This window comes from Nyctibius grandis, chromosome 4 (genome assembly GCF_013368605.1).
Source record: "Nyctibius grandis isolate bNycGra1 chromosome 4, bNycGra1.pri, whole genome shotgun sequence".
Taxonomy (NCBI): domain Eukaryota; kingdom Metazoa; phylum Chordata; class Aves; order Nyctibiiformes; family Nyctibiidae; genus Nyctibius; species Nyctibius grandis.
The window spans coordinates 20,422,144-20,445,574 of NC_090661.1; the positions used below are offsets into that span (position 1 = coordinate 20,422,144).

At 50.8% G+C, this 23,431-nt stretch overlaps 1 protein-coding gene across 3 annotated transcripts in view; it reads right to left on the reverse strand.

Annotated features, from left to right (window-relative positions):
- Window positions 1–265: 265 nt before the first annotated feature.
- LOC137662817 (USP6 N-terminal-like protein) overlaps window positions 266–23,431 on the reverse strand; it is a 91,100-nt gene continuing 67,934 nt past the window's right edge. For all 3 annotated transcript variants that reach the window (XM_068399531.1, XM_068399532.1, XM_068399533.1), the window contains 9 exons: window positions 18,425–18,532; window positions 14,132–14,241; window positions 13,138–13,186; window positions 11,521–11,641; window positions 10,491–10,585; window positions 8,738–8,803; window positions 5,915–6,014; window positions 4,520–4,672; window positions 266–4,295 (listed from right to left, as the gene is read on the reverse strand). In XM_068399531.1, coding sequence (XP_068255632.1) covers window positions 2,995–4,295; window positions 4,520–4,672; window positions 5,915–6,014; window positions 8,738–8,803; window positions 10,491–10,585; window positions 11,521–11,641; window positions 13,138–13,186; window positions 14,132–14,241; window positions 18,425–18,532 — 2,103 coding nt within the window. In that variant the 3' untranslated portion in view covers window positions 266–2,994. The remainder of the gene's footprint in view (window positions 4,296–4,519; window positions 4,673–5,914; window positions 6,015–8,737; window positions 8,804–10,490; window positions 10,586–11,520; window positions 11,642–13,137; window positions 13,187–14,131; window positions 14,242–18,424; window positions 18,533–23,431) is intronic.

Here is a 23,431-nt window from a genome sequence, read left to right on the forward strand (position 1 = left end):
CAGAGCTGTCCCAGGGCTGCGAGGGCATGGTCGGGGGAAGCTGCCTTCCTGAGTTTGCCCGCAGTCACGAGTGGCCTTTGCTAAGGAGCTGAGGCCATTGCAGGAGGCTGAGGCAGGGGGCGAGTGGCATGGGCCACTTACTTGTCCTGCTGAACTGCCACCCTCGCCTTTCTCCTTCCCTTCCTCTCCCCAGCGAAAGAGCTGAGGCTGGGCCATGTGTGCCCACCCCTGCTGCTACAGACCACCCCCCCCCCCCCGGCCGCACCTTCACCCACAGCAAGAGGCAGAGAAGGGGAGAGGATCGGCCATCCCCCAGCAGGTTATGCTTTGACGTGCTGTAAGTGAGAGCATCGCTCCAAGGAAAGCAATGCACGTTGCTGGCTCCCAGCCAGCTCAGGCTACTTTGCCCCCAGGAACTCTTCCCAAACTTGCCAGCTATCAGGGGCTGCAGGCTGGAGAAGAGCTGCTTCCGTGGCACAGGGAGGAGCTCGGAGGCCTTCCCAGCAAGAAGCACACTGTTGGGAACAGAGAGCCTGTGTCTGCCTGGTCCAAAGGTCACTGAAACCAGCTGGTGGCTTCCTCCCAGGCTTGGAGACGACTGAGGACCTTGCTGCTCGTTCCCATTAGGGCTTGGAGGGGAGTTGAACACCATGCACCAAACACCATGCAATGGGTACTCTGCATTTGACAGCTCTCCAAAATTAGAGCAAACCACCTTTGTAAATGTGAATACTGCAAAACATCCCAGAAACACACCGGGTGAGGAGCCTGGGCACACGTGCAACATGATGTGCCAAGGCACTGTGCCCAAAATGAGCGGGAAAAGGCCCAAAGGAGGGGAAAGAGGTCTCAGCTCTTGCACATCTGAGGTAAATGCTCAGACATATTAGCTGGAGTCCTATGTGTGCTTCAAGGAGAGGACAGACCTCCAGCCTACAGAAACCAAGCCAAGAGGTGACACTCAACCCTCAGATGCTTCTCATTGCTTCCCAGTGAGCTCGAGAGGCCAGTGGGCTGCTAGCAAAAGGCAATTGATACCTGTCCTGAAATACTGCCCGGGTATTTTAACACACAAATAGGCTTAACAATTACTGCACGGTTACTGAAAAACGTACTCTAAATTAAGACCAATTCAAGCACCGTTGTCCTAGAAAGGACCCGTGGTGTCTCAAAACACAAATACTGAACATTCATAACAACACTTCTCCTTAAAGAGCAACTCGACGCCTCACAACATCTCTGCGAGGTAGCTAATAGGGTTATCCCTGCTCTGCAGAGGGAGAGAGGATGGGCAAGGTTTGAGATTCAGCAGAAGAGGGGGGGGTCTCTGAGAGAACAGGGGTTGCAACAGAAGCTGAGGGTGCTGTGGTCTGGCTGGCTACATCCAAAGAAAGATGGGGTGCTCCCTTCGACAGTGTCCCTGCTGCTAACGTAAACCACCACATGCACACAAGAAAAATACCCTGATAAACTCCACACAGTAACTTAGTGGAACTTTTTTCTGCCGGGCTTCCAGGTACGCTTCAGATGAGGTTATGTTACTAAAGCAGCCTGTGAGATAAAAAAGTTTTCAAAGTCTCCTTAGAACTTAAAGGAGCTTTTGGCCAGGGTTGAAGGGAATGGGAATTCCCACCTGCAGCCACCCCTTCCGGACAAGCAGAGTCAAATACAGCATGTCTAGCCTTCCTGCTGCTTCCATTGAGCTTCCTTCCTGATGAAGTCCCTTCACCTCTAAGGGTGAAGTAGATAACTGTGAACAGGAGTTTGGACCCGCTCTTTCAGTGGGGGGGGGGGGGTGAGCTGTCCCTGGGTCCCTGCGCACCTCCAGCCAACAGTTTGGGCTGTGCAGTAGCAAGACCCTGGGATGGGGAGGAGATGGACACACCACTGGAACTTGGTGCATGAAGGGCAAGTGGGCATGTGGGCACCTATAACGTTATCTCCTTAGCAGTGGGCTGTGGTGATGCTGATGCTCTACAGCATCATCTTCTAAACATCTGTGCCCACATTTCCTTCCTTGGTTGGTGATTTCTGGGTGGGCTAAACCAGAAGGGCTGAGATCAGGTTCTGGGCACTGTGCTCCCCTTCCCCAACTCCTATGCCTACCTCCATCAGCTTGCTAGTGAAGGCAGGAGGTTTCCCAAGGCATCAGCCCCTTTTCCTGTTCAGCCAACAGAAAGGCAGCGAGCCTGCTCGCCGCTCTGGACCTGCAAGGGAAAGGCCAGCAGCAAGGCCACCCAGCCCAGGAGACCAGGCTCAACCCTCATTAATGTCCTTGTCACCTTGAGAAAGAATCTTGGGAAAGCACCACCCTGCTGGCAGTCCTCCACCGGGGTTACACCAAAGACACCCCCCAGGGACTCACCAGCTGTTAAACCTGCCCTCCGGGACACCATCCACCGCCGCGGCAGGAGCCGGGCACAGCCGGGCACTGCGCTGTGGAACTGCACAGAGCGGCAGCGGGCTGCCTGCGCCCTGCCGGGACACCGCGGCCCTGCCTGAAAACGCTGCTGCCTACAGCCGCGGGCCTGGGAAAAGAAGTAAAGACCTATTGCTACAAAGGCCTTTGAAAGCAATGCTGTTGGCTGCACTGATCAGGCATTTAAAGAAAGCATTTCGGACTCCTACGCCTTGCGCCCGCTTCCACGGCCATGGGTACCCACGGCGGGCAGGAGCAGAAAACACGCAACACGTTCACCAGCCCCGCATCTCCTCCAACACGCAACAAGGCTTGGGGAGCTTCAAGGAACAAAAGATGAAAGCACTTTCCAATTTGTCCATAGGAAAGATGCAAACCAAATTTGCTGGTGCCTCCTGGCACCGGCGGCCACCACTCCATCTCCTTGCTGGGGGCTCGTACCAAAGCACAGCTTGGCAGGTGATGGCTGCTGTGCTGTCACCCCAACACAGCCCTGCTGAAAGGATGGTCCCGAAAACGGGGTGAGGGTGCTGCTCCAGCACCCGCTGCTTCTCCCTCACCTCCCCCCATCCTCACTAAAACGTCACCGATTTGGGCAGCTTTGCCAGGGGAGGAGAGCCTGGAAGGAAACTGTTCTCCGAGGGGGATTTGACAACCTGCGGCGGTAATTTTGGTTTGGGGCTCAGGGGGGGTCGTGGGGCTTTCAGTGCATTTAATGGTTGCTGGAGGCTTTTTTGGGCATCTACCTCCTCCGGGTCCAGCGCAAGAGGTGGTGGCATGGAGGTGGCAGGCAAGGGCTGTCCAGTCTCTGGCAGAGGCAATGCCACCTGCTTTCTGTTGGGGAAGTCCTGCTCTGTTGCATGGGCCAGGTGGAGGGGAGTGGTGGTTTTGATAACGCTGTAGAGGCTGTTCCCCTCTACGGTGAGGGATGGTGCCTGCTGGAAGGGGCAGCCCTCACCCAGCCCCGCTGCCTCCAGCTCTCTGCTGGGTAAGACGGGAACGCTGCCGCCCGCCGGCCCGTGTGCAGGCAGCATGCCCAGGCCCTCTGGCCAGCGCGCGGTGCCGGTGGTGCTTCCTGGCCCGTTCTGCTGCGGGCTGGCGAGCTCCCCCATGGATGCAGCTTTGGATGCTGAGCGCTTCAAGTCTGTCTTGTCCGGCAGCACCGCTCTGCAGCACTTCTCGGCTGCCTCCTCCCGGCACTCGCTCTCAGGGGAGCTGTCGTGCTGCGACACACCGGAGAGCTGCTGCCAGCTGCCCGGCAGAGGATGGGGGGGTGCACCGAATGCTTTCTCTTTGCAGAGGGAAGCTGCTTGTTCTCCCGCTGGCAGGGCAGCAGGATTTGGCTGCCACACCACATGGTCCATAGCGGAAAGCTCTGTGGTGCTCGAGTCGGGAGGACTTGACGTGTTTTGGAGAGAGGAGTCCAAGGAGCTGTGCTCGGCTGGGGTGGGGAGGGAAACTGACTCTTGGTCCACCACGGCACAGCCAGGAGTGAGAAGACGCTGCTCCAGAGGCAGGGCTGTGGGCAGGAGGTGATGATGGTCCTGTGTCTCGCTTGCCTTCAGAAGAGATGGTGGCTGCCCGTCCCTGGTGGGTTCCACCCGACCCTCCTCTCCCGCTGGCCCCCCACCAGGAGGATGCAGGTGGATGTCCGTCGCTCCAGCCACTTGACTGCCCTGGAGGGTGGGAGTCCTCGCCTCCGCTGCCATCATTCCTCCCGGCACCCCAGGACCTCTGTGGGGATGGGGCTCCCTGTCCGGGGGGTGCTCGCCCACTCGGCCATTCTGGCTGTTGGCTGCCACATTGCCTTTCATGGGTACTGGGTTGAGGGAGAGCTCCAGGCCCAGGGGTTTCCGTGGGAACTCCTCAGGCTTCGCTGCATTGGAAGCAGAGAAAATAAAATAAAACCAAAACTGTGCATCAGTTCATTTTGCATTCAGCACGCCCTAACCACAGGGAAGGCAGATGCTGTACCCAGCAGGTGCCAGCCCTTCTGGGCTGCCCCAGCTCCCAGCCACGCCAGAGGGACACTCTGGTCCCCAGGGGACACAGGTACCAGCAGCCGCTCCCGCTGAGCTGCTCGCCTTCCCCTCTACCTACCTGGCGGGGGGAGGTCAAATTTCATCTTGCGCAGTTCGGTCATCGACACCTGCAGTTGCTCAATGACAGCATCGTCCTCGTACTGCAGGGAAGCGGCAATTTTGTCCTGCAGAAATTCCCGTAAATCTTCCAGCGTCATCTTCAGCAAGCGCTCTGGGGGACGGCAGAAAGGAGTAATGGCAGCGGCACGGCCAAACTGCAGGGTAGCACGAGCGTGGGTTGCATTGCTTTGGTTTTATCTGGGATTCTGCTGCTGTTCCCACTCCAGGGTGGGACAGCCTGAATGTTTTTGCCTCTCTTCCACCTTTGTGCTGTTGCTCAGGGTTGTTGATACATTTACATATCTGTGCAACCTCTGGGCAGTAGCTCAGCAATGGCAAGACGATGGCGGGGCGGGGACCTGTGCTGACCAGGATGCACGTTTTGGGCCATTTCTGGAAATTCTCACCAATACCTCTAGGAGGAGGAAAAGCTCCATGAGATGGACCCTGAGCATCAGACTGAACAGCCACTGCTGGCAGCCACCACCGCCAGCCAGCCACGGATGCCAACCTGCACCAGCCAGCAGGCAGGGATGCAGGCAGGGATGCAGACCCACTCCAGGGATGCAGGCAGGGATGGGATGCAGGCAGGGATGCCAATCCACACCACACATTCCTCAAGGAGAGATGATTTCACAGCCAGGCTGAAACTTCTGCCAGCCTGCCAGTTTCCCAGTCTTTGCAAACAAACGGGATACTTAAAAGATGTATTTCTAGATAGCCTGTTCTTCATTCAGCTGAAGGAAGAGCAGGGTGGCTGTTTGCAGAAGCCAACACATGCAGCCCCATAAACCCCACTAGCCCAAAGGTTCCCAACATGCAGTATCAGCATCGCTCCTGTCCCAGATTGAAGACCTAACAGGGCAACAAAGCAAGGCTACTAGCTTATGGGAGTGGAGGGGTTCAAAGTCCCAAAGATCTTCATGTAGAAACATCACTGCCTTAATGTTATATAAGAAAACTGGGTTTCGGTCATTTTAGAAGTATATTAATGGATTTATTTCTCCCTCTACAGCCTTTTCAGCTAACTGCCATGCAGAGCTTAGCAGACAGATGGGTTGCTGTCTGTATTGCCCCTAAAAGCATTTGATAAAAGATGTGGGCCGCAGCACACACAAAGAGGCAGCTGGGAGCATTTCAGGTGGGGTTTGCTGTGTGCTGAGCATGGGATTTCAACCCTTGCGGCACCTCACTTCCTCCCTGAAGCATCGGCACGGGACTGTGCCTTTTGGCGCCAGCACAGCGCACCGAGCAGGCTGGCAGCGGCCAGCAAGGCTATCCGGGTCAGCAGCACAAGGGTGGCCTAGCACAGTGCCACCTCTGCCACATGAGATGTGCTCTGCTGGGACCTTACTTTTGTGCAGTTTGAGGATGGTGTAAGCCATGGCCGTCAGCACCCGCTCTCCTTCCAGGATGTAGATATCCCACAGCCGCAAGGTGAGGGTGAAGGGGGTCTGTTTCAAACACACAAACAAAAAAACAGCTCGTCAGCACCACACTCGTTAGCACTGATTGATGGGGTGATGATACAGAGGTCGGTGGCATCACTAAGTCCCCTCACACCAAAATGCACAACAGAGTGAGGCATTGGATGTCCAGGATTCATCTAGAACACTGTGGAGTGACCACCGGGGCAACTTATTGAAACCAATTATTGGAGGCACACTTATTGAGAGTAAGTAAGTAAAGTTGTATCCACATCCTATAGAACTAAGAAAGCATCCAGGATGGAACGTGGTTGGCATGTAATGAATCTGCTCTGTGATGGTTCCCCAGGCAACCTGGCCTGCATTCTCAGATGTTCGCACCACAGGAGCTTGGTGTGCTAACCCTGAGAGAACAGAGGGTGGAACGGTGTGGAGATAACCGTGACCAGGCTCTGTGCTAACGAGGCAGGTACGGGAACTTGATGGTACCTTGTAGCAGATAAATTACATAGCTACTGTCAAATAAGAGATAATACCCCATTCCACCCAGAATGTTGGTCACTGAGCCAGCAACTGTGGCAAAATCGTGTCCTGTGGATGAACTTTGCTCATTATAATCTCATTATAATACCAAAACACACCTCCATCCCAAAAGCTACCTGCCTCCCTCTCCCCCTGAGCATGCTCTCTGCATTTTTCTTAGTCTATACCTTTAAATTGAAGCGAGAGAATTTTGCACCAATCAATAATAAAGCTATGTATGACTAGAGTCACTCAAGCTCCACCTAAACATAGGAAAATAGTATAAAAAATCCTTAAGAAAGAGGCAAGGTGGGGGAAGATACCATCACTGAGAAGTCAGGGAGACATCACTACAGACTTCTGGGAGCAGTTGACGGGCTGAACCTCTCTTCCCCACCCATAGGATGCCTTTGGGTAAGATTCGTACACTTGGTTACACCAGGTGCTTCCCCGGGAATCTTAGAAAACAAGCTTGTATTTGTAATCATATTAGTAGCGCTATATAGCAATCTTGCAACATACATATGTTCATAGGTACCCAAGCGTGCTTTGCAGACAGTATATTCATCACTGGCAATCTAAAACAATATGGATCTGTTGCTCAAATAAATTACCTTAACTGGGGAACTGGTCACGAGGCTTTTATTTCGGTGGGCGCGCACAGATTTATGGCATAATCTGGAACTGTGTTAGTTCATCGACCGTGACTGGGCGCCGCACTATGAGTGCATCCGGACCTGTGTTAGTTCAACATACTAGCTACTGAACGCCAGCCAGACTGATAGTGCCGATTTTGGCCTATTTCAGACAACATTTAAGGTGTCAAATCTGGCATCACTCAGCGGCTAAGCTCAGCCGCCTCCAGCCCCTCTAATATCCGAGGACAGGCTGGAACGCGAGGGGGGTTCAGCTTCTGCCAAATTACACGCCTTAAATGCAACAAACACAAAAACCTTTTGTATCGTCTGTGGTTCTGCCTTAAAGCTAACACCCTTGAGTGGCCAGGAGAGCACTTAAAACCTGGCCGCAAATGCAGAAAAAGAAGAAACCTTCTGCACAGGCATACTAACTAGCACGTGGATTCCCCGACCCTGCAGGGAGCATCATCTTGCAGCCTTGTGAGTGCACCAAACCACCCTGTATCCATCCAAATTGCCCAAAGAGATGAAGGGCTATTTATGGGACAGGTCTGAAGGCCCAACGGTGCTTCACCAAGCATTGAAAAATCACTCCTTTGGTGTCTAGAGAAGTGGTCTTCCTTACACACAGGCTTATTTCCGCCTGCGAGAAAAACCTCGGCAAAAGGGTTTCATTTGCACCCGGACCCAATCTGACAGACAGGAGTGAACTGATACCCAAATTGATGGAGCAGCCCATCATCTCCCAGCAAAGACTTAAGGCATCTCACCAACACAGAAATTAATACTAGTCCTACTGTGACATTTAAGTTCAAATTTAGGACGCTGCGCTTGCTCTCCGGTCTGGCGTGACTGGCCGTCGCAGCTCTTTTACCACGTTACTGCAGTTAAAGGGACTTTGCATTTTACACAGCTTTTAGTGACAGATGGCAAAGCAGTGGGTTCCCTCTCAAGGGGAAGAGGTCATCTGCTGTTTTATAGGAGATGGGGCAGCAGAAAATTGAGACTGGGGACACACAGATGCCCTCAACATTAGCAAGTCTGGATCTTGCATTAAAAGTGTGCAAGTGCAACACTGCCCCTAAAAATAAAGTAGTCTTGGCTCGGGAGTGGCAAATTAGCTCTGGACAAATCAGGGTAATTTTCTCACGCTTTCATGTGTCTCCAGTGCCCAGCCCGCTCCTTTGCCTGCAGCTGCTGCAGTGCTGCTGTTTGTTCAGGTTTGTGCCTCCAGCTCTTCTTCTCCCTACGTTGTTTCCAGAGCCAAAGTGAAGTTAATTGCCTTTGCAGCAGTGCCAGTGGGCAAGAGAAAAATCTCTCCCAACTTTGAAGCTTATACTGCTGCTGCTGAGCCATCTCCCAGTGACTGCTTGTGACGAGGCAGCAGGAATTGGCTTGTCATCAGTAACACGCAGTTATTTTTAGCTCCTCCCTTATTATTTTTTTTTGCCTTATGAGAGTGTGCATAATACCCCATATCTTACAAAATATTAAAACCTTCTTCATATTATGATACTTTTTCAAAAAACAAGGCAGATTAACTGTGCATGCAAGTGGCAGAGCAGCAATAAACCCACAGAGCATCCTCACCCGGTCAATGAAACACTGCAGGAACCACTTGGTCGTGTAAATCCCTGTAGTCATCTGCTCCTTGTCCTAGGAGAAGACAGCAAAGAGCAACAGGTGTTTCACTAGGCTGGCTGCTGGAGGTTCAAGCAACTCATAGGGCTTTTGGGGAAGTTGGTTAGTTTGTTTATTAATGCAGGGGGTCTGGGTGCAGGATCTGGCTGCGGTTTGTCTCCCAACAAAGCTCCTGCTTTAAATACCAATGTGGAAGCCCTGCTTTGGCCCTTTGCCCAAGATATTCATTGAACCTGATCTGCGATGTGGCCAGACTTCAGCCACAACTTTGGAGAGGGATTTCTAGGAGAAGTTTTTCTGGCCTAGTATCTACTCCAGGGATTTACAAAAACCTTCCAGGAATCCAAACCACGCACTCCTTGCAGACTACCATTTTTGTTTCCATAGCAATTCCCATGCGAGCCTCTCAGAGCACCACAAAAATGATTAACCCCAAGTATCCCACAGGTAAATCCAGACCTGCACAGTCAAGTCAGCTTTGCTTACCCTACCTCAATTGCATGGTGTGGCTGCTGCAGGAGCAGGATGGCCTGACAGGCTAAGGAGAAATTCTAAAAACCTCACCAACATCACCCTGGTCTATCACTTTTCCACCCCTGTCTGGTGCCCAGTGCAGCATTTGCACACAGCTTTGCTTTTTCTGGCACAGCTGATGGCGTGGCACGGCTGGTGCTGGGATGCACATCGCCCTGCACATGCACAATGTTGACATGACCATCGCTGCAAAGCCAGCAAATCAGTGGGGATGGGAAGAGAAAGAAGCCCATGGGATTAACGGCTGGCTCTGGTCTTTGCTTTCGGCTGGTGCTGGGCACCTGCAAGCCTGGGAGCCTTTGGGAGCCAGAAGGCACAAGCAGCTTTCAGAGAATTATTCCCACCCTCCTCTCCCAGGTTTCCCCACCCCTGTGGCTATAATTAAGTGAAAACCTGTCCTGGCTTTATTTCGCTTATACGTCCAGGGCTGGCTCATCTGCAGCACAAAGCAAGAGCTGTTGCAGACGATGGCAATATAAACAGCTTTTCCTGGAGCTGGGCCACCAAGCCCCCTGGGAGCATAAGAAACCTTCAGGAGTCTGGCCACTGAATATCAACTGTTTACAGCAAACGCAGGGGGGGACAAAAAAAGGGAGCAGGTGTTGCAAAAAAGTCTCCTAGATGTTAGACTGCAGTCAATGTGTCCTGCAGATGCTCCTCCAGCCACCAAATGGGCTTGTACCATCTGCTAGAGACAAAAAAACTGGACGCGCCCAAGCAACAAAACACACAGCAAATCTTACGCGCCTCCTGTCTTTAAACAACAGCAAAACCGTTAAATGCAAGCACTTGGGGCTAATAATTAGTGAATTAAGACTCGAGACAGTCCAGCATCACCCCTCGGGCTTTGCAGCTGGTGTAAGAACACAGCCCAGCCTTGCTGCTGTATTGCAATAGCTCCTTTTGCTGCAGGCTCCCTGAGCCTTCCTGCCAGCTTTCCTAAGGAAGCCTTTACATTTCAGCAGTCCCTACACTAATAATGACCAGCAAGCAAATGATAACCATTCTCCTCAGCAAAATTCAGGCTTTTATAAACACTTGCCTCTTTGTGGCTGAAGCAGTCCTACACGGTTAGAACAGTTGTGCATCTATTTAGCAGAACATTACACTAATTGCTTTAGCATTAAAATGCGATATTAGTATGGGGAGACTGATAGCAAGGAGATACCATGTGCTTCTTCAGTTTGGGAAACAGTTTGCTTAAAATCTGCTCGTGGTGAGCTTGAAATCTCTGCAGCTTCGGGAACCCAGGAATAAAAAAACCTTAACGAGAAAAGAGCAGAGAAACAAAAAATAATCAGAAAAGCTCTAGAGCAGCCTGATTTTCTAGACACTCATCCCCTGCATTGCCTGTTGAAGTCAGCCAGACCACAGCGCACCCAGCTACCTCCCTTGGCATCCCTCCCAGAGCTCGCCCTTCACCCCGTCTACATGGGCGACAGCACCCTCAGCACCAACCCCAGCTGGTCCCTCTCTACCCCAGCCCCGCAGAGCAGACCTGCTCACCTCCCCACCGCCTACCTGCCTAAGACTTGCCTTGGCCAAGACCTCTCTGAACACATCTCGGTGCTTGCCAAGGCGCAGAGAAAAGCTGAAGATGTTTGAACACCACAAGCTCGTGCAGTGCCCTGTAGTCTAGCAGGACACGCGTTTAAGACTGTCAGGAGTTATCAAGCCATAAGGCTTAGCCCTCCACTCATAAAATAACGCTCTATGCATAGATTACTGCTAACCACAAGCAAGGTGAAAGGATCTTTAATGTATTAGAAGTAAAAAAATACAGCACATTTGGTGGAATTACATCTTCATAAAAACAGAAGGGCACGTAGCTCATGGCACGCTAAAAACTGAGCATTACATGATGCTCTTGGGATGTACTTCTGTGAGACTTCTTAAAAACTCGTAACCTTGAGTTAATTGATTGCCAACGGCAAGGCACTCTGGAGGGAAGATAGCACCTCTGTGAAAGCATTAATTACTGAACGCTAAAGCTTAGTGCTGATAAACCCTTTTTTCTCTGATGAACCTGTCTGCCTCCAAGAGTGAAGTTCAGCTCCTTAGTCAGATTGCATCGGCACATAATTAAGCCTTACCCGCTTTAAACAAGCATGTGAGGAGAAATGAGGCTCTACCGACCAACCTGAACAGCCTTCCCTGCTGTCGCAAGAGCCCCCATGCGCATCCCACCCCAGCCTTACCGTGCATGGCGTGCCGCTGGTTGGTCAGCAGCTGTGCCAGTGCCCAAAACGCATCCTCTTCGTTTAAGTACATGAGGAGGATGGCAGCGATCTGGCTCATCCCTTGGCAGTAGCTCACTTCCTGCAAAAGCCAAGAGGGGCACATGTTCTGCCATGCCATCAGACACCACCATGATCCTAAAGCTGCAGAAGCAGGTCAGGTTGCCTGTGCTTCCTCTCCTCTTTCAAGGTCTGTCCCATTTCAAGGTCTTTATCGTTTATGCCCAAATTCACAGCTCCCATATGTCTACAGCACCTACCATGTCACTGACCCACAGAATGGTTTGGGTTGGTAGGGACCTTTGAAGATCACCTCATCCAACCCCCGCTGCCATGGGCAGAGATATTTTTCACTACATCAGGTTGCTCAAAGCTCCATCCAACCTGGCCTTGAACACTTCTAATGATGGGGCACCCACAGCTTCTCTGGGCAACCTGTCCCAGTGTCTCACCACCCTCACTGTAAAAAATATCTTCTTTATGTCCAATCTAAACCTACCCTCTTTCAGTTTAAAACTGTTGCCCCTTATCCTGTCACTACAGGCCCTGGTAAAAAGTCTTTCTGTTTTCTTATAAGCCTCCTTTATATATTGAAAGGCCACAGTAAGGTCTCCCCAGAGCCTTCTCTTCAGGCTGAACATCCTCAACTCTCAGCCTTTCTTCATTGGAGAGGCGTTCTGGCCCTCTAACCATTTTCGTGGCCCTCCTCCGACCCGCTCTAGCAGGCCCTCCAGCAGGAGGTGAGGGGCTTGCAGGCAACGCCCCCCACCACACCACTCCCCCCACCAGCCTTTCTCAAGCCTGGAAGACAAGGGACAGAAACCCCAACATAAGAGGTGCCTGCAGCTACTTCAAGGAATAGGGGATGGGATGATAAACAGCATGTGGCTCTGATACTGTTCTGGATTCCTTCAGCCATGTGAGCACTGAAGTAATTAATAAATAAATCTGGTAAGCATTTATCTGGTATGAGGGAAGGCAGGGTCTTTGTTTCCTTGACTAGCGCCCTGAGTATCTTCTGTGCCTTCTGGGGTAACTGTCCTCTCCTGAAGATGGAGGCAGTAGGTTCAGCTGCTAATTTAGGCTTATTCTGCCCATGCCCTTCAGCTAAAAATGACTGTTTCGCTGTAATAAATCAGTGTTTTCAACAAGGATGTCATTCAGTGTATGACAAGAAGTCAGAAACATGATGGACCTTCAGCCAGGAGGTTAGTCTTGCTGGAAAGCCAAAGGGCAATCCCTTGTTTTTTGCTAACACTTGCCCAAACCACATCTGGCAGATGTCGTTTACCAGGTGACAAAATGAACAAGGGAATGAAACAACTATGCAGAGTCTTGTGCTGCCTGAGAGTCTTGCAGCTGTCTGTACAAACCAGTATTAGGACTTAAAATTGGAATTACCACTGACTAAATGTGGGTTTGTGTGTATATATACACACACAAACATACACATATAGACATATATAAATATATATAAAGTTTTTTTAATCTTTTTATATATATATATATATATATATATATATATATATATAAAAATCACAACGCTATTCACTTTAACTGGACTAACTTACTACTTACGGTGTTATAAACCGAGTATGCTGACAGGACATGGAAGAGTGCCTGTTGCCTGGGGAGAAAGAAGGATATTAAAACACCTGAGCATGAGATCTCCAGCTTCGTGTGCACACCAACGCGTACGCACAGAGAGCAAAGGCTCTGAAAACACCCAGCCAACTGGTACTTATGCCTTTTGCAAGGAGCCCGGCTCACAGAACCAGAAAGCACCTTGATGGACATGTGGGATGGGACCTCTTCCTTCAGGGGGGAGTCACTAGCGGCCCTGTGGCGTGGGGCTAAACCAGCCTGCTCCATCAGCAGGTCTCCTGGAGAGACATGCACGTACCCACAAGCACTGTGTTCACCACACCTGCTCTTCCAGTTTGGAGTGGTGGTGGGTTTTTAATAGACTTGCAACCACCCAGGCATCATTCTGGGGAAAAGCACTGCCACCATTTTATTAGTAGGTTCCTTTCTCCCTTCCCTCCTTGCTAAAGGAGTCATCACGATATAGATAGGCAGTGCAGGCTTCCTCACAGACTGCACATCTGTGTAGCGCAGCCAGGTGTGACTCGTCCATGTGACAAAGCCACTTTATTAAACCTTTCCCACTCCATCTGTTGTGGAGGCCACATATGCCCCATCCCACCCAGCTCCCGACAGACCCACCCCATCAACCCAGCCATCCCAAACCAAGCCCTCTGCAACAGCAACCCTAGCACCTCGGGGGGACAAGGCACTGCAACAGGCTGATGCTTGGCTGAAGAACTGGGGCTGAAGGTGGTCCAGTGTGGACCTGTCCAGAGAATCAACTGCCCAACATCTGTGGGTTGTACCATATGCTGATGGTTTGTGCAGCAAGCAGAGACTGCTTTGTTCTCCTGTGAGCTGCTCTGAGCCAGGGGGCTGGTGGCCACCCCAAGGCAGGGGGCTGGTGGCCACCCCATCCAGCTCATCCCATGCACACCCACCGGCACCAATGCCCGTACAGCCACGCGAAGCCTCCTGTACTCACTTCACTCCGTAGCGATCCCGAAACATGATGTGGTTTCGGAAGGTGCGGTTAACATCCAAATCTATCTGCTTGATTTCTGATGAAAAGCTCTTTGCTTGTTCTTTCATTTGCTGGAAGGGAGGGGAGCAGACAAGAGGAAGGCGTCAGACAGCATCTCAGCCCACCCCTCCCTCCGCACAGCGAGAAGATGTGCTTCCCACCGCAGGAGTGGCACTGTGAGCTGCACAGAGCTATTGCAGAGCGACTTGGGGACACAGCCGTCCTGCAGTGAGCAACGATCTGCAGCTCAGAGGTGAATCCCCGGCCCCTCGGCTGTGCTGCTGGCCCAGGGAGAAGGGGACGAGCCCACACTCACGCTACGACAGCAGCAGCTGCCAACCCAGCCTTCACCCATCTTCCAATGCAGATACTGATTTTTCAGATTCTAAAACCTTTACAATTAAATTCCACTCTGATTTATTTTCACTTCTTTGTGGTACCCAGCCTGGCTGTCATAAAGCACCGAGAACTCTGTTGCCGCCTAAGGAACAATACACTTCTATAACCAACACGCAGATGTAAAAACCGAGTCCCTGAGCTTTTCAGAGGCTCAGTCAAAATAAAATCCAAACTGTTACAACGGACTCTATGAAGCGATCTCCAACTACTACTTCCCCTGCAGAAGAGAATTATCTTAGGTTTAAGGAGTCTCCACTAGAAGAGCAGTTCTGGGGTATTCCCTTGGACTGGTGCAAACTTTAAGGAACTGGCAGAGTCCAGAATAGAAGCTAAACTCAAACCCAAGAATCACCACGTTCCCCCCATGCTGGCTAATCATTTAAGGCAGCATCACACAGATAGATAAAGGACTGAAGTCCACTGCAAAAAAAGGAAATTCAAACCAAAGCTAAGCCCACCTCAACTAATTGTGCCCTCAGAGTCCCAAGCTCGAGATGCTCCATGGACGAATTCCACTGCAGTCCTATTCATAACCCACTGTTCAGCCCTGTGCATGCAGGCAAGGACCATTATGCTACAGCCAAGCACCTCATCTCACAGCCTTTAGATACCACTGGTGATCATGCAATTGCCCTCCTTTTTTGATATCTTGAGGGTTAATTGCATTAATAAAATACATTTTGTAACTGTCTTCAGGCAGCCTGAGAACCACAGGCAAGTTAGGGGCAGCAGAGATGATTAGCAACCCCGGTGTGCCTGGAGCCCAGAGTCAGGACCCCTCCTTGCTCACACAGGAGACAGAAAACAGCACATCTGCACAGATACTTAATCATCTGCTCCAGCAGCTGCCATCCTGCGAACGCTTGTCAGCCTGATACAAGGCGCCTCCAGGCTGCTGTTGACCTCCCGAGGTGGCCACATCAGCTCTGAGGGACATCAAAAGGTCATTAGCACCCAGATGTGTCCAGCACAGCCAGCGCTCAGGGCAGTCACAGCATCTCAAGAATATTAACTCCAACCTTGAAAGCAGCTGTATGGAGAAGGAACAGTGCAGGGGCTATTTTGAATTACTGCCTGCACAAGACAAGGGAGGGTAAAAGTGACAACGGAATGAAGATCTGATGAACGACATCATTTCCCTGCTGTAAATCCTGTGCTCTCTGCATCCTACGGCTCCTTGCCCTCTATAAAGCAGGCAGACTACCTGAGACAAGACGACTATTCATATGCACTGGGTCACTTCAGTTCACATTTCCCTGCTAAAGGGCCTCTTGTTTTCCCTGCCAGAACAACACAGAAATCTCCCAAAGACTGTAAAAACCCCTACTTTGGGGGTTCTTTAAATCACTGCACCTGAACCTCCATGCACCCAGGAGCCTTTATTAATTCTACAGACGATAAACAAGAAGCCCAGGACAGGTTGTTCTCCTTTTTTCCCTTAAGTAACCTGGGGGCTCCACAGATGCTCTGCTGAGCTCATGAGCGCTGCGAGCCCTGCAAGCTGGCGGCAGAGCAGAGGCTGGGAAGCTGGAGGTCCTGTCCCAGAGATCTTTTACCAAGTAACAGGTAAAAGCCAGGTTGCCTCTCTCTGCTGTGTCCCATGGCCAGCATGTTTCTCCTGCCACCTTCTCAGCTCTCCTCAAGCCCTCTTGGTTGTGGCTATAAAGCCCCAGGGAGGCAGAGCATCACATCCACACTGAAACCAAGTGTGGCACGTCTCATGGTAGCACCCAGGCTCCTGCAGCACCAGGGACAACTGAGGTGCCATGGCCTTGAGGAAGACTTGGAGACTTGCATGGAGAGGACCTGGAGGACAGCTGGGATAAGAAAAAGCACTATGGAAGCAACTGGATGAGACTTTAATTGCATCACTCCAGAGGCAACATGGGGAGCACAGTATCCCGCTTGGCTGGAAAAGCAGCTCCTCTGCCAGCCCGAGCGCAGTGGACAACACCTCTACAGGGGGAGCAGTGGGTATAAAAAAAGATAAATCACCTGGCATGTGCCAGGTGACACGCTCAAAACTCAAGGCACATGCAAAAGCCAGGCTTTTGTGCCATGGTTCAAGCCCCAGGGAGAAACAGGGTGGCCTTGGGACCAGCCCCTCCAGGACACAGGGCTGGGGCTGAGGCTTGGTCACTTCTTGAAAGCAAAACCCCTCATCCAGGACCTGCACTGAGCCTCTTCTGGAGGAAATTAGGGGAGAGCTAACTACTGGCGGCAGGTGGCACCAAAGAAGAGGAGGATTAAGATGAGCTTGTAGGGGGTTTGCATCCAGCAAAGCCTATTAGCCCTGAAGCTCCTGTTTATCGCAGACCCCTCTGGAGCACGGATAAACTCCTTGCGACTTTCACTTGTTTGGATTGCTTCCCTGCCTGGCAGCACAGACAACAATCTGCATGCTGGGAGAGCTTCTTTATCGCTGCTTATTGCTGCGAGCCCAGCCCGCCTTCCCCCAGCCCCTGCACGTGACTCCATCCCAGCGGCATCTCGCTGGTAACATCAACGCTTGACTAACTATAACAAGCGTGAGCATCATCCTGCTTAATAGGCAGGGATTTTTAGAAACACCTGGTGGAAGCAGCACTCGACCTCCTGCCTCCGAAACATAACAGTCTCCATGAGCCACTGATCCTCGCCTGGGTACGAGATGCAAGCTAAATCATAACACAAGTTTGGAAAATACGTTAATTATCAACCAAGGGCTTGCACACGCTGCCTACGGAAAGACGAGGTGTAAAGGAGCCAAGATGCCTCAAATAAAAAATGACCAAATACAGCAAGCCCCGTCACTCGTGTTCTTGTTCAATGCACGCTACAGAAATTGCTTATTTTATACCAAGGATTCCAAGCCTGCAGCATACAGTGCTCTGGTAGGAAGCAATGAAAGGCAGGCTTTTCTCCTATCTGCAGAAAAAATAAGTGATTTTTAATAAAAAAATTATTTTTATCTGATTTTTAATAGTGATTTTTAATAGAAACTTTCAAGACAGTTATAAAAAGATTGAAGATGGAAGATAAAAGAAGCCACTTCAATCCAAGCTCTTCCAACGCTGCCAGTCAACTTCCAGCTGCACATCTAAGTTGTAAGCCAGGACCTCGTGCTCAGAAATCGGCCCCCAAGCTTGCAAGATCTGCCCTCACCCCACCCTTAATTGGGTTTCTTGGCTAACGACCCACTGTTGGCTGGTTTAAGGCTTCTGACCTTGGTGCATGTTTCAAAACGCCCCAAGTGAAATTTTCAAGCACAGAGAGAGGTTTGGGGTACCCCCAACCAGCACCTGCCTGCTTCAGGGTACTCGTGGCTACTCCGCATCACTCCAGGGAGCTCGGGGAACTGCGAGCAGTACCTTTGCTAAGCTTCCCCTCCCTCTTCCCTGCATCCTTCCCTAAGGATGTAGTAACACCGACTGCATCTTTGCTCGTGGCTTCCAGCAGAATAAAAGGAAGCAGCATATTAGGGAAAGCAGCTGGCTAACGTGCTAAAGGGCCCCAGCCGAACATACACACACAGATAAAGTTCTATCCCCTTTGCATCTTCAGTCCTCGCTAATTTTAAGCCTTTCCTTCTCAGAGGTCACAGCAGCTCACGGACAGGATCAGGCCCCACCACCAGCGCACACTGAAGGGCGCTCGGCACGCCGCTACGCTGTGAGGGAGAGTGCAAGGGCTGAGTGTCCCTGCCTGCCCCCTCAAGCACCCCCATAGGAACCCCCATTTCCCTCCTGCCCATGAGGGTGGAGATGGAGATGCCTGCATCTACCACAGGTCTGACTTGCCCCAGCCGGTGAAGCCCCACCAAACCAGCCTCCCCATCACCTTGCTCCCACTGTCTTTGCCAGGAAGAGCCTGTACCTCATATTTTCCTTCGTTCTCCTTCTTCATCTTCTCGACGTCCAGCAGAAGAGACCAGACCTGGCCTCGCACCTGAAGCGGGATCCCTTTGTATACTCGCCGACACATCTGCGGGGAGGGAAACACGTGCAAGGTTAGCTGGTCCTGCTGGTAGCAGAACAGATTTGCTCCACGGTTTGCTGCTGCGGGCCACCAGCCATCTGAGCAGACACCCCAACCGATCACTTCTTCTGTTTGTGCTGGCACAGAGAGGGCATCTCCAATCTGATGGATGAGCTGAGCACCTGCATCCACTGAAGACACCTACTCAGTCAAAATCAAGCCACATCTCAGGCTTTTAACCTCCCTGGAAGAGCTGGACACAGACCATCCCCTTTATATGTGGAGACATCTGAGGTGCTTCACAGCAGACGCATTCCATGCACACCAGCCTGCCCTTGGACTCTTCTCCAAGGACCAGATGCAGCACCCTTGGCTTTGAAGCCTTTGATCTGACCTGACATGGCTGTTCTCACCCAGATCCTCATGGCTTGGGAGAAAAATACATTTCCCCTTGGAGAGGAGAGCCCTTACCATGACAGCCACAGGGACACGTTCATAGCAACTCTCATGGCTTGACAAGCAGCAAAGAAGACTGTGGGCTACACCAAAGGCTCTCCCCTGAACGTGCAGGGTACTCCTCAAGCAAGGAGGGGGACTGGGGACAGATGTGCAGGTGTCCCTCCTCCTGCTTCCACGTATTCATCTCACAGATGCCTCTTCCCTTTTTTCTTGTCATAAAGCCCTCTCTCTCTAGAGAGACCATTAAATTTCAATGGAAAACAGAAAAAAAGAGCTTTTGTTCCATCCCTGACTTCTCCCATTAAAGGAAAAAGCTTCATAAAAAAGAAAAAAGCCTCATTTCTGAATATTTTCCACCCTTTCATTCATCCCACCCGTGAAATGCCTTGCAGCTGCACTACAAAGCCAACTGCGGTACTCCTCTACGTTCCTGAGGACCCTGGGGTACGCTGAAGGACCTGCTGCACATGCCCAAGATCCAGTCATGGAGGGGATTTATGTTGTGACATGGTGATCCCTCGGGATCAGGCAATTTCTTGGGAGGGGACAGAGGTGCTGGATTCCTGGTCATAGGAATGAGTTCGGGGGTGAGCAGGGCACTGCCCAACCAGGCAATCAACTGGAGCTACTGGCATTGCCTGGTACAAATGCATCCGTCCTCCTTCAAAATCCCTCTTTTCTTTCCATAGGGTGTTCTGCTTCAAGCGTTTCAGGCTGATGCAAGAGAAGGGCTGCAATTCACAGGGAAGCACCGAGATCCTAGCAGAAGGTTTTCTGGACGTGGTCCTGCCATGTTGCCTTTGCATCTCTTACACCAAGCTGAACATCTGCTCCTGTTACCTTTCCTTTCTGACCCATTTCGCATCATCACCTTTTTAATTTCTAGCTTGACTTTTTAACACCAGCCTATGCACAAGGTTATAAAGACCATAACCACGGCACTGAGTTGTTAACCCACCTGGGCTCACAGCCTCCGAGAGCACAGACCCATGCACAGATCCATGCTCCTCGTTCCATTACCATCTGCATGGCAGCACTGTGCCTACCGAGTGCAAAACACAGCAACAACGGCTCTCATCCCAAAGAGCTACTATGAGACGAGACAGGAGGTGGGGTTCAAGACAGGACAGCAAAGAAATAACACCACTATCCCAGTCAAAATAAGTACATAAAATAGCTATGCAATAAATGCCAAGACCACCGTGTAGTACTATGAGAGCCAGATGTGTGTTAGAACACTTTTCCACCACATTACAGTAAATATTTCAGTATTTCTGCTGACATAGAAAGCATCAGTGTAACATATCTTTATCCTGTAAGTGTAATGGACATTCAACATTTAAAACCCCCTTTTCAGCACTTGCCAAATGCTTGCTCTGCCCCAGGTGTTGCTTAGCACCAGCTTTGAAGGTCCAGTGCACAGTCAGGACCATACCCTACAGAAATCCTTTGCAAGATCCTGCCCTCCCCTCTGTATGCACCAAATAAGAGCTGCCCCTTAAAAAGCATCTCACTACCAAGATGTGCCCATGGAAGGCCACCATCTTATTCAACAGCATCCTCCATTTTAAGCAGGATATCACTAATTCACCATCTGCACACCCAGGGGAGCCACTCCCGCTCGTCCAAGCTCACATGCGGAGATGTTTCTGAAGGACAGCAAACCTTCACACCATGCCAGACAGCTTCATCCCCATGGCTGAAAGACCAAGGAGACAAACAAGAGATTCCCATTCCCCAAGAGTCATTAAATCAGGATAAAAGAAGTGCAGCCTCAGGAGACACAAAGTGACAGGGTTAGATGAACCACATCCCCACAGTGGTACTGGTCAGGCACCCACGAAAGCCTGGCTCCTGCAAGCACTCGTGACTTCATGAAGCAAAAGCTAAAACAGGATCAAGAAACTGGAGTATGCACCAATTCAGATAAAATTATTTATTTCCAACTGATGAGGAGAGACCAACTGACAGCTGCCGAGGTAGAAGATGATGCTCAGCTCCGTGGGAAGAGAAAAATTTTGTTTTGAATTCCCAGAGCTGGTATTGTTGTACTTTAATGAGTATAACCCTCACTGGCATATAGTAAATGTCTCTAATGATTTTCTCCACATGAAAGTGTGGTGGGAACAGGGGAGTTATAAAACATGCTGAGATAGAACTGAACTGAAATGCCTCCCTGTTATTTATCCAAGGGCTTTCCTCCTCCTACCACCTCCAGACATGAAAGTGATAAAACCTCAGAGCTGTGAGTCACGTGGAGGAAAAATGAGCAATTTTCCTTCGTCATGAAACTTGAAGGAAAACAGGGAAGTTATCATTAAAAGCAGCATTTATGCTGGGATGAACTGATGCAGGGAAGGCAGCAGGTGATGGCAACTCCAGCTCCACGTGAGAAGTAAGAACAACCCTCAAGGTCACCATCTACTGTCTCTTATAAACTGCTTAGCCCTTACAGATGGGAAGAGAGTGCCTAGACCATGCCCCATGCAGACTGACAGATCAACGCATGGCAGGAAGAACGGACATCGTCCTGTTTCACAAATGGAGATGCTGGTGGTTGACGCGATGGCTCAAGGTGCTGTGTAGAAGGGCCATGTCAGAACCAAGGACTGAACCCGCAGTATTTAAAATTTGCTCTGGGTTTTGTCATAGGATCATCTTCCCTCTCCAGGCTTTAACATACAAAGCTCGCAGCACAGAGGCCATCGTCACCCCATCCCCATCTCTCCCCACCCCATGTACTTTCTTTCCAGGAGATGGGATGGGGAAGACTATAGAAGTACAGACCTGAGCTCCATCTTCCTGCATCAGAGATCTCCTCTGAGAAGTACCCAACCAAGTGCTCCAGGTCTTTAATTAGAGAGGTGGAGTCACCGCCTTTAAACACAGGACACCTTTTTGCAGCAGTTAGGACACTGAAGTTAAAAAGGGTTTGGGAGGCATGGGTTGTTTTTTTAAAGGAGAATATACACATTTCAGCCCACTTTCACATTTTGGAGCCTGTCACTGTTAGCTTCTCAGCCATGTGCACAGTCCACCAGGAAGAGACTTCAAGACTAGTGCCCAAATTTTGGGTATGATGGCAATTTCACTTTCAAGCCTCTCCATATACCCACCCTATGTCTCAAACGCCCTGAAGTGGGGGGCAGCCCCCTTCCTCAGTTCCTCTAGGGCTCAAAGAATGATCCTTCTGGAGAAGAAGGACTCCTTCATTTCCTCCTACAGTGATGCTCTGGGGTAGGGGAGCTAAGCTGTGAAAATCTTCACCTGGAGTGGTGGGTGAAGCCTCCACCACCACCACCACCAACAACAACTTGGAGAAGAGGACTTCTTTTTTGCACCACGAAGCTGGCTGATTGATGACGTGGCCGTCCAAGACACTTGGCACCCTGGACTTTGCTGCGCATGGTTTTCTTTCTGTATGGATAATGGTTGCTCCCAACTCAGCTGTTGTTCCTGCAGCTGGAGCCTTGGCTATTCTGGATGGAGTGCCAGCAGGTCTGCAAGGGCTTCGGCAGCAAAGCAGGGGCAAATGTAAATCCTAAAGCTGACGTGTCGTGGGCGGGCATATACATTTATTACCAGGGCTGCCTTTGGGGGAGAGGAAAATGCTACCCGCCTTTCCAAAATGGCAAAAACCAGCAGCAGAGGTCACCCTGCAGCTCCCAGGCACAACCCCCTTTTCTTCCCACGGCATTTGCGGGCAGGGGACCTGACTTCAGCCGATGCTGCCATGACAAACGTCTGCTGGCTCTCCCCAGCAGTAGCAGATTATTTGCTCTTGGGGTTCTGTGTCAGTCCATACAGAGCCCTGATTCATCCTGAACTGCTTTGCTGGCATGCACTGGGTTAAGCACCCTGCACTCCCGTGACCTTAGCACAGACAAGACTACCCCCATGCACAAAGACAGGCTTTGCCTAAACACCAGACATCTCTGACCAAAGACATCCCTCTCTAAAGGTCCCATCCCACATGGCCAGCAGGAAGAAGCAGCTTGCAAATGATGCAGAGGTCATATCTTCTTCCTAGGACTCATACTTCTGGCTGAAATCCACTTATTTCAGAGCTATAATGAATAAATTATCCCACTATTGGAGTGCACACAGCACAGCCTCTTTTTTTCTCTGCAAAACTGTGCTGCCTTAACTGTGTGTATTCTTACGTGGCACTAACCATTTCCTAACCTTCCCAAGCAGAGTCAGGTTGGGATTTAAACCCGGGTTTAAAACAGCAGTGTAGTGGACACAGACCACCTAAGCCTCCCTTTGCTGAACCCTGAATTACACAATTTAGCGCTTCTTTGCAGGTTTGACGTACCTCAACTCTGCAAAGCAGTGTGGTCCTTGCATGGACTCCTTTATTTTTGTCCCTTCTCTTGTGGAAGTACAGCCAGGAAAAGGCACCACTGCATCAGTCTAATCCCATCCACGTGACGAATTGTGCTG